The sequence below is a fragment of the Sardina pilchardus genome, chromosome 16 (genome assembly GCF_963854185.1).
Source record: "Sardina pilchardus chromosome 16, fSarPil1.1, whole genome shotgun sequence".
In the NCBI taxonomy this organism is placed as follows: domain Eukaryota; kingdom Metazoa; phylum Chordata; class Actinopteri; order Clupeiformes; family Clupeidae; genus Sardina; species Sardina pilchardus.
Genome location: NC_085009.1, coordinates 27,244,584 through 27,255,920, shown reverse-complemented (window position 1 = coordinate 27,255,920; position 11,337 = coordinate 27,244,584). Strand labels below are relative to the sequence as shown.

Genomic DNA, 11,337 nt, shown 5'->3' with positions numbered 1-11,337 from the left:
GACAGAATGAGTAAAGCATGTGTGTTCTAGTGTGAAAAAAATATAGTAAAGAAAATCACTATCAAATTCACTGTCAGCGATTCAGTATTTGGTCTTGTGATACTCACTCTAGTGTCTTCAGTTTACAGTTGGGATCCTCCAGAAGAGAAGAAAGATGCTTCACTCCTGAGTCTCCTGCATCACTACCCATCAGCCACAGCCATTTCATGTGTGAGGGGTTTGATCTCAGCGCTGATGCAAGAGCTCTGAAGCCTTCCTCTCCAATGCTGCAGTTTTCCAGGCTGTAGAGAGAAGTAGGAGAAATAGTTCATTTCCAAAATATTCATTTCCATAATAATCAAATAAAATTATCATATTTTTATGATTTTCTAGATTAGATTTTTTTTTAAAAAATACATAAACCCATTGTGCTCCCTGTCCAAATGACCTTGTGACACAAAACCAACTGCTGGCCAGGGGATTATCAGAAGAAAGACTTCTCACTGTGATCACTTCTTTTTATCATTCATTGGTAAACAGCTGTTATCAAGGTTCTTTCCCTGTTTGCTGACACATCGGTCTTGAATAATTAACATTAAAAGAGGTGACAGTGTGCAGCTGCTGTTGTTCCTCTGATGATCTCCTGGCCAGCACCTCTGCTTGGGTCTGCATTCCTCCTCCTTTGTTGTTTCATGTAAAGTAAACACAACATCCAATAACCTTAATGTGTGCAGTCTGCAGTGTGGATCCTGCAGTAAAGCACACAGCTGAGTCACTCCCAAGACTCCTGGTATGCGACCACTCAGATCCAGCTTAGTCATGAGTAAGGGGTTTGAACCCACAGCTGAAGCCACAGCAGCACAGGCTTCCTCAGCAGCACTTGGCAACCTAGATCAATGAGGAGGACGAGAAATCGATTTTGTCATCTGACATTAGCAACACTGATTTGTGCATAAGAAGACACATGATGATGTAAAATGGGGACCTGCTACTGGTGATAGCCAATTGACAGACTGCAAAACTGGCTGCATGATTGGTAAATCATGGCTGAACACTTTATTTCAATTATTTCATGTGCATGTATGCTGAAGATCTGGCCATTCTCTCTTCTTGCAGTGTTGGCTTTCAGTATCTACTGGATATCTGCTCTGAATATGCGGTGAAGTATAATGTGTTGTATAACGCCAAAACGAGTGCTGTCTTCATACTGTAGGTACTGTAGGATAACAGTGGACAAATATATTTGCTTTCCAGACATCTACCTATCAGGATAAATGTCTGTAACTAATCAGAATATCTGGGTCACTTTAGAGTGCCCTTTTATTGTGGCCAGCCTAACAGGGAAGCTACACCAGGCGCATAACTGAAGCACTGTCTTTGCCACACTTAGAAGACATTTCAGAAGACATTCTATTTTTTTGGAATGTATGCGTCGCTATCACGTCTGGTGTAGCTACTTCCATTGATTATAGTGGAAGTTAATTGTTGCAGCGGACACAACATGAACGGAATGCTTCTGTTACCCACCTGGTGTAGCTTCCCTGTAGGGCACAACTGTTTAATAATCATGCTGTGTAATCAGCATCTTGATATGCCACACCTGTGAAGTGGATGGATTATCTCGGCAAAGTGATCACTGGCCACGTTTACATGATGTTTTTAATTCCGAATTAGTTTATTCAGAATTAAATAGTTTGGAATTAAAATATTCTCCTTCGAGCTTACATGGAAATAATAATTCCGAATTGGCATTTTCATTGAACATAGGTTAATTCCGCTTTATTGTATTCCGCTTAACGTCTGGGGGTCAGGAAGGGTTCCGATTGGACAGGCGGCGCATGAACGTAGACTAGTTAAGGTACCGGAAGAAAACAAACTTTAGCTGGCTAGCGGCTTTTTTGTCATCTCGGGTTTACGTTACAGCATGGACAATAACATAATGAAAACAGTTTTCGCTGTAATTCTGCTAATAGGCCTACTTATTTAACCAGCAGCTCGAGAATATTGTCAAGCTTCACGTTTGCTAGCTGAGGAGGAGAAGATTGTTGGAGAAGGGGGGAAGAAGACGGAGCCGAATTAGCAATGAAACGAGCATGCGCTTTTTCCTCCTTGTACGAGCATGCGCCATACAAACGGAATAAACTTTGAATCGGAATAAAGGTTTACATGATCAAGGAGGGAGTTAATTCCGCTTTAACATCGGAATAAACCAACCACTTAAATCGGAATTAAGTTTGATTCCGAATAATCATTTTCAGGCGGAATAAGCATTTACATGGTCTCTTTTAAAGCGGAATTAACTTTTATTCCGAATTAACTTGGTTTTATTCAGAATTAAAGCTCTCATGTAAACGCAACAAGTGACACAGATTTAAACAGATTTGTGAACAATATTTGAGAGAAATAGGCCTTTTGTGTATATAGAGACAGTCTTAGATCTTTGATTTCAGCTCATGATAAATGGGAGCAAAAACAAAAGTGTTGCATTTATTTTGTTCAGAGTATTTGACCTCTTCTTCCTTATAACCAGTGTACCTTAGGGGCAAATAGTTTACCTTTTTCTCAGTTCTCCTTGTAGTTTGTCTGCAAGTTCATTGTGGTGAATCTTTCTCAACACGTGCAGAGCGACCTCCAGGGCATCTCTGCTGTAGACCTTCATCATCATCCTGGTGACATCTATGGCATCAGCATTTTCCAGCTGGCCTTTGGGGATGCGCTGAAACCTCTCGGGTGTCTCAGTTGTCAGGAAAAGCACAAACTTCTTAAAGTCCTTACCATTCAGATCTTCAAGAACCTCAAGAAGAAGTTCCATATTGGACTCCTGAAATAGTCAGATTGGTATATAGTTTCTTATTTTGAGATATAATCAGGCTATTTATGTATTTCCTTTTTATTAGTATGATATGCAGAGATGGAAAATGTTCTAAAATATTGTATTGAAGTAAGAGTACACTTTGATGACATACAGTATTACAAATAACTTGAATCAGGTTGAGGAGGTGGCACAGTGGTGTCAGTTTGACACTGAATGTCAGCAAAACCAAGGAACTGATAGTGGATTACAGGAGACAGCAGAGTTGTAGATACTCTCCACTAAAGATCAGCAGGCAACCTGTAGAGGGAGTTACACGTTTTAAAAACCTTGGCGTTCACATTGCTGAAGACTTAACATGGACTGTCAATACACAACATGTTCTGACTTCTAAGGGCCCAAAAGATTCTAAAGGACACTTCTCATCCAAATAATGGACTGTTCAAACCACTGAGATCAAGAAGACGCCTATTTAGTCATAAGGCCAGAACCGAGAGAATCAGGAGAAGCTTCTATCCTCAGGCCATCCGAATCATGAACTCACACTGTACTGAAATTGCACACATTCACTCTCCAGCACTCACAAACACATCTTAAAGAGACCCTATGCAACTTTTTCATAGTCATAAAATCTCTTAGAAATCATTGTTTTGCTTGACTGACCAGTTTTATCGAATACAGTAATATTTCCTCCCGCCCCCAGTGTCCCTATCCGCTATTGCAACCTTGCAGTTTGTTCAAGAGACGATCGTTCCCTGTTTACATCTGGAAGGCTGAGACGCATAAAGAACAAGAAGAACCACTCTTGCAATTTATATATTTATATATAGCCTATATATGTATAAATACACACGCTAAAGCTGTCGGGGAAGCTCTGCAGAGAAATATGCAAGCATAAAACGAGCGAAAATGAAAAACGAAACCGAAACTTAAGAAGAAATCGCCAATCCTGCATAGTTTCTCTTTAACACTTTAGACACACACACACACACACTTGACTGCAGCACCTCATATATACCACACTTCTCCATGCACTCCACAAGACTCAGACTGCTTAACTTTCTCACACACACACACACACACACACACACACACACACACACACACACACACACACACACACACACACACAGCTTAACCTAACTCCCACACTTCACTGCATCATAGAAAGCCACACTCCCTACAGACAACAAACAGACCACCAAACCACTGTATCAACATAAGACTCTGCCCCACATACACAGAACACTGCCCCCCCACACACACACGCAAATCAACAAAGAAAAGACACCTCACACTGCAAATACAGCATCCTTACAGAATAGTATTACCTTTCTTGACACTTTTTCATCAAAACTGTGATAATGATCATTAGGCATACCTACAGTATGTCAAATAGAAAAGTGATTCATATATATAAAAAATAAGTAAATTAACTTGGAAACTTACAATACCTTTTGTTTGTTTCTCTTGCTCGAGTCTGCTCCACTAGAGACCCCTGCTTCTTCTAACTGCTTAAGCCCATAGGAGAGTTTGACATTTGAGCCATGAGGATGGAAGGGGGGAAAACAAGAAAAAAAAAACCTCATCTGAAACATCAATACGCACGCTGGGCAGTGTGCATTTTCCAGAAGATACGTCAGAATAGACTGTCCGAAAGTCAAGCGCTCACTCGACATGACAAGTCGAATGCAAACAGAAACGTAATTTGCGTCATATGCAGTGCATGCTGGTTAGACGTGTTGTTCGACTTGAAGAAATGTTGTGATCATGTCACAAAAATGCGACCATGTCACTTCACTCAAAACTCGCAGGATGAAGACTTATGAAGACGCCTGCAGTCAAATTCTGCATTAGCTTTTTCACGCATGCAACCGGCTGGATCCCGCCCCATGACGTCAGTTCAAGGACTTGATAGGGCCGTTTGGAACAGGTTTGGAAGGAATCTCCCCATGACGATAATTGGGTGACTTTCATGTAACGATTTATCGGTCCTTCCTTCCTCCCTCGATCCTTGCCCCGGTCATAGCCCCTCCTACTAATGCATTTTGCGAAGGAAACGACGAAGGAATGAGCGGAGGATGGAAGAACGAAGCTTGATGAACTGCGCAACGTCCTCGACTGCATAAACACCATTTAGCACGTGCGACGTCAGTGTAATAGGGCGGATCCGAAAGACGCGCCGACATCTGTATGCATGCAACTCGTCAGCTCTTCTGCTGATAAAAAAGGACATTCACAACATTGTGTTTTGAACTCAACACATAACTCATCATTTAAAATCACTAGGCATGATGCTTTTTTTGTGCAGATACACAAAATGTTTCAATGGCAAATGTTGATAAGGACGTTCAAATAATGAACTTATTGTTCGTTAGGCTACATTATGTTTCTTCATGAGCCCCTAACATAATCCCACTATAGCTTTTAGCATCAACTTCACACGCCATAAATAACAGACAACATTTCTATATTTCTGTATTTTTAAACGTTATACAGGATACGTCATCCATGCGTAGCCACAGAACGCCCATCTCCGAAATAACACTTTCGCGTGGGATGGTCTTATGTTTCCTCTCATATCGGGATTGCCACTTCCCTCCTCTGTCCTCGGTCTTGCCTCCTCTGGTTGCAATTACATGAATGAGATGTCCTCGTGCCCTCGACTGTGAGCGATTTCCGGTGAACGAGGATCGAGGGAGGAAGGAAGGAACGATAAATCGTTGCATGAAAGGCTATGACAGGGGTCTCGTTCTGCCTGCTTACCAAAGATGGATCTGTTAACATTTTAGGATGAGCACCGCCAGCGTCTGGGATGACACCTGAGCTTGTCAAAAGTGATCCATCTTGTTCTGTTGTAGAATCTTTGCCCCTTACCAGAGCCAATTTAGGGAGAGCCGGTCCACTTCCTATTAACTCCATTGTACCGGATTGTACATGCAATCTGTTGAAATTCCGCTAGGGGCGTTGCCGAGCAAGTGATAAATGAATTGTGGTCTATGGGGCTAAGCGGCTAGAACTCGTTTTTTTCACAGTTGACAACTTCATTTCTTAATGTACATTGTCGTAGTAGCTACCTGAGTATAGGTTTTCCACTGGAAATGAAATAAAAAGTCACTCATGTCCTTTCTGCTTTTCATAGGATGGGCCGTTTTCCCTGTAACATGCTAGCATTTAGCTCATGGATGCTCGCGACAATCGCGACCGATTACGACCGTCGTGAAGCTGAACCTTCTTTTAGGTCTATGGCCGTAAAGTGGTTCGCTTGTGTCACGTGACATGAAAACTTTGAAAGGGTTTTTAGGAATAACAACACATATTGAAAATTGTATTGGTCAGCTGATTGTCAAGTCAAGTTATCCTGCATCGCATGCATTAATGCAATTTTAGGAGAAAAAATTATATAACGAGAAATGTGGTACTGGGGGGTTCAGCTCCATTGCTACCCATTCATTCATCACTTGCTCGCGATCGCCCTCTAGTTGCAGTACCATGCGGAAGTATTTCGCTAGTGGTCCTTCTCCCCTTATTAGACATTCTCTGCCCTTACGTTAGAATGTACTAAAATGAACAGATATGGAAGGGATAGCTTCTTATTTGTGATTTCTGGAACAGCGGTAGGCTGATCACTTTCAATATGCAATGAGAACAGTCAGTCAGAGAGATCAGGTTCTGATCGGATATGCAAGACATCCGATTTCGACTGCCAGTGTGAACTAAGCCTTTGAAAGCTCTGCTCTAAATTTGTGACTAGTTGCGTAGTCGTTTGTGATTTAACTTTGATATTGTTTTGACTAGTCTTACTGTATGTCTTAGTTTTCTTTGACTATCAAGTGATTTGTTTTCCCTTTCTTTAGTCAAAAGTATTTTATTTTTGCCTCCCTGCTGTGTGTGTGTGTGTGTGTGTGTGTCTGCAGGTCATTCACTGTCCCTCAGGTTGTGCATGTTGATATAAACTGGGCAGCAAGCCGGGGGGCTCCCTGAACACCAGCACACACAGCAGAGGGTCCATCAGCAGCAGCAGCCGCAAGCTCATCACTGAGAACAGCGTCACCCACACCACCTCTGGGACCACGGCGTCGGGCACAGGTCGCAGGCTGTCACCATAGCAGCACCAGGTACGGCCAGGTCAGGATGCGTAGGTCTCTGCTGCAGGCAGGCAGATGTGAGAGCACATGCAAACACACAGATGGGCACACAGAAACGCACCCACACACACAGGCTATAGTACATCACACACACACTCACTTCTCAGCTCCGGTGGTCTCACAAAATGTACTCAAAGATGTGTGTGTGCATGTGTGTGTGTGTGTGTGTGTGTGTGTGTGTGTGTGTGTGTGTGTGTAAGGGTGTATGTGTGCATGCGTGTGGGCGTGTTTGTGCATGTGTTTGTATAATGTTTTATGTACATGTGTGTATGTAGTGGTGCGTGTGTGTGTAGGTATGCGTGTGTGTGTGTGTATTTATGTGTGTGTGTGTGTGTGTGTGTGTGTGTGTGTGTTCCTGCATGTTTGTTGCACCCAGAGCAACCATTCTCTTTTAAAACGTATTTGGAAACTAGTTGATTAAAGGTTTCTAATGGTGTCACTTATATGTTTCTAGGACAAAAACTAGCAGAGATTGAGATGTTTGGAACAGTTTTTGAAATCCCCAGGGGGGGATTTAGACTCCAGATAATACCACCATCTACTGGCCGATGGGTATACAGTCCTGAATGTACACATAAATCCATTTATTTTATAGCCCCCCATAGATGAAATTCCACAAAACTTGGCATACTCCCAGAGGGTGTCAGGTTAATCATACACATGAAATTTGGTGCAGTTCATAACATCTCATCTGAAGATAGGGGCAATTAAAGCAATATTACATTGCATTTTCAATTTTTACGATGGGGGGGCAAATCACAAATGACTGGTTATAAGCTAAGTTGATGCAAGCTCTAGAGAACAACATACCATAAACATTTTGTCATCCTCGGTGCCACGGTTCAGGTAGTTATGTAGGAAAAACTGTCATTTTTGGGCTTCGGGCGGGGGCAGCGCGGGGGTGGAGTGACCCCCGGGGACGAAACGAAAATGTTCCATAGAACTCTACTGGGGCTACATGCCCACCAAGTTTCATGCGCTCCGGTGTTACGGTGTCCCGGGAATCTTTGACGAAAAATGACGGGAAAAAAGAATAAAAAAAAAAAAATAAAAAAAAACTTTGACAACAACTACAGTATATGACCGCTTCGCTAGCTACGCTAGCGGCGGTCATAATAAACGCTCTTGTATTCCTGGTATAAGCTTAGGCTATTTCCCTGGAGAGGTAAAGATACAGAGGCAGGCCTGGGAGGCAATAATACACACCAACACTCAGTTGTATGTTATCAAAAGCTTCAACGTTTATTACAAGAATCCCCCAGTATACAGCATATATCAGGTTGGCGTATACTGTATATGTATCAAAATCACAATACTTGACATTTAAGAGTATCAAAATGAAGAACATCTGATGATGAGAAGAGTTGTGTATTGTGCATTCAAGGATCACAAATGAAGCAATAAGCAAAACCAAAGCAATACATATCTTTCAGAGCTAAAGTGTTCCCATCAGCACTTGTTTCAATGTGTGTGTGTGTGTGTGTGTGTGTGTGTGTGTGTGTGTATGTGTGTGTGTGTGTGTGTGTGTGTGTGTGTGTGTGTGTGTATGTGTGTGTCTAGGAATTGACTGTAGGTGAGAATAAAAATAACACAAAGACAATTCACATGAGCATACAGCACAATACAGCCTTCAGAGTGAAGATTCTCAACGTGACATTGTTACCGGACTGATTCATTTAAGGTCCATGTATTTTTAAATGTTTACAGTTTGGATCTCTCTTAAGTTCAGAGAACAGCTGCTGTGTTGAGGGTCCAAGCTGATTCTCCTCCAGCCAGAGCTCTCTGAGGGCTGATTGGTTTGATCTCAGTGCTGATGCTAAAGCTCTGAAACCTTCATCTGTTATACTACATGCCCTAAGGCTGTAGGAGGAAGAAGAAAACAGTTGATCAGATCAGTGGAAGGACACACAGGGACCAAAGAGGAAAGCCATTATTATGGACATGTGAAAGTGTGTGTACAGTATAAGTGTGAAATGTGTGAGTGTGATTTAGCAGGAGGAACCAATGTGTGTTTATGAGTGAGACTATACTGCCCCTGTTCAGTATAAATTGAGGTGTTTCCTGTATGTTTCCAAAATAGCATTACTCTGTTAGAGTATGTATGCACTATAGACCATCACATATTGCAGTGAATTTAAATATTAAGTTTAGATTAAAGTGCATTTCTCCAAATGAATATTACACCATCACTTGTGAATAAGCCAACTCGTGTGAAAAGAGCACAACATTTATCTGACACTGTTAAATTCCCTGATAGCAACTCAGTATTTGGTCTTAAGATACTCACTCTAGTTTCTTCAGTTTACAGTTGGGATCCTCCAGAAGAGATGAAAGATGCTTCACTCCTGAGTCTCCTGCTTCATTCCAACTCAGCTGCAGCCGTCTCATGTGTGAGGGGTTTGATCTCAGTGCTGATGCAAGAAGTCTGAAGCTTTTCTCTCCAATACGGCAATCTGACAGGCTGTAGAGAGAAGTTGGAAAATGCTTATTCTTGATTTCCTTTTGACAATAAAATCTTACTGTGCAATTTAAAACAAGATGTACCGCAAAGCAATACACAATATGACCGCCGCTCAGTCCTGCACATTCTCTCCGCAAATATCAATCACGCTTTTGTTTCCATCGCCTACTCCATCCCTTACTGCAACTTTTATGTATGTAAATGAGTGTGTGCATGTGTGCGCTTGCTTTTGTGTATGAGTGCACACACACACGCAGGCACACACTCACACACACACGCACACACACATGCGCGTGCGTGCACAGTGCACACTAGAGGGCTGCATTGGGACTGGGACCCGCCGGGTCCCGCGGGACCCAACGCAAATCTTGCGGGAACGGGCGGTATGAACTTGACTGCGGGCGGGAGCGGGCGGCAGAAAAAAAACTCTCGAGATCGAGATTTAGCATAGCAATAAAACGGAGAGCATAATTGGAGTGGAAAGCCTAGCCTAGCCTTGCCTCCCATTGAGATACAGTGAGGGTTTAATTGTTTGTCGTGTGCGCTCTGTTGCGACTGTCATGAGGCAGTGGAGCTGTGATGCTCGCCTGGCTCGCTCCATGCCTGATTATTTTTATTTCTTTCCCGATATCTCAGACAGGCGTCCGTCATTTAGTACACAACGCACTGGGGGTGTGCAACACAGCCTAAGTGGCTGCATAAGTTGCAAAGATGTTTTAACTGAACGCAGTTTTTGTAGCCTAATGATTAAACGAAGTTCTAGCCGTGAACGGTCATTCAAACACAGTTGTTTTCTATTCAAGCAGCTGTTTTTTTCTCTTGCGGGACGGGAGAAGATACAAAATCATTGCGTGTCTATTACAGTGCGGGCAAAAATTATCAGAATTTCGCGGGAGCGGGCGGGACTAAACATAAACATTGCGGGTGCGGGCGGGACTGTAACACACACTCCGCGGGTGCGGGCGGTAATGGTCAGAATTTCTGATTATGCGGGCGGGATTGGGATGAAGAAAACAGTCCCGCGCAGGGCTCTAGTGCACACACACACATACACAGGCACACACTCACACACACACACACACACACACACACACACACACACACACACACACACACACACACCTCAAGAGCAGCAGCTCACTGGCTGGGGACTCATTTTGATGGAGCACAGCTGAGAGTGCACTACCACAGGCTTCTAGTACTCACATGGGAGACTGTTCTGAGCGCCCAAACACAGTGGTGAATGCAGGCCTGTACATAACACAAGAGGCCCTTTTCCACCGACAGAGAACCAGCTGCATTCCCGTTCGCGAACCAACATTTGAACCGTTCGTCGTGTTTCCACTGAGGTCAGCAACTTAGGTAGAAGGGGTCAGGATGTCAAGGCCAGTGAAAAGTGCAGTTTTGAGGGAGAGTGTTTGAGCTCAATCATGTCTAGAGGCTAAAAGGGGCACCAGCAGGGGCTGTTAGCAGCACTGTGAAGCCCCACGGGGGCATTAATGCTGTTGAAGGGGGCCTGAGGGGCAGAGCGCCCTTTAGGACACAGAACACCAGGGGATGTGGGGAATGACCCGGTCAGACTCATATGGACCCAAGTGTGGTATGGGCACTGCAGCCAGCTTTTTTAAAAAACACTGTCAAATTTACTGACAGCAACTCAGTGCTTGATGTTGTGAAACTCACTCTAGATTAGGCAGAGAGATAAGAAGGGTTTAAACTAAGTAATGTCAACCGATTTCATGTGACTGAGCAAAAATGTGTGTTTTTGTGTGAGAAAAGGAGTAAAACTAATTTATTTATTTTGTTTTATTATTTCAGGACAATGCACATTAATGAACATATACAAAGTACATGTAAATGTGCCAGATTATTAGCCTGATTACCATCGACTTTCAAAGGCTCTGCGAGACTTTAGTCTGACCAACAGCCTGTGCTAA

General features: G+C 43.0%; 1 protein-coding gene and 1 long non-coding RNA gene across 3 annotated transcripts in view; both read right to left on the bottom strand.

Annotated features, from left to right (window-relative positions):
* Window positions 1-169, bottom strand: part of LOC134059524 (uncharacterized) — a 1,313-nt gene extending 1,144 nt beyond the window's left edge. Inside the window, exon 1 of the long non-coding RNA XR_009935062.1 lies at window positions 108-169. This is a non-coding gene — a long non-coding RNA (uncharacterized LOC134059524). The remainder of the gene's footprint in view (window positions 1-107) is intronic.
* An 8,001-nt stretch (window positions 170-8,170) lies between these two features.
* Window positions 8,171-11,337, bottom strand: part of LOC134059781 (NACHT, LRR and PYD domains-containing protein 12-like) — a 37,124-nt gene continuing 33,957 nt past the window's right edge. Inside the window, exons 13-14 of one of the 2 annotated variants that reach the window (XM_062516285.1) lie at window positions 9,227-9,400; window positions 8,171-8,799 (exon numbers count right to left, since the gene is read on the bottom strand). In XM_062516285.1, the coding sequence (XP_062372269.1) occupies window positions 8,616-8,799; window positions 9,227-9,400 (358 nt within the window). In that variant the 3' untranslated portion in view covers window positions 8,171-8,615. The remainder of the gene's footprint in view (window positions 8,800-9,226; window positions 9,401-11,337) is intronic. The other variant, XR_009935071.1, reaches the window with a different exon arrangement.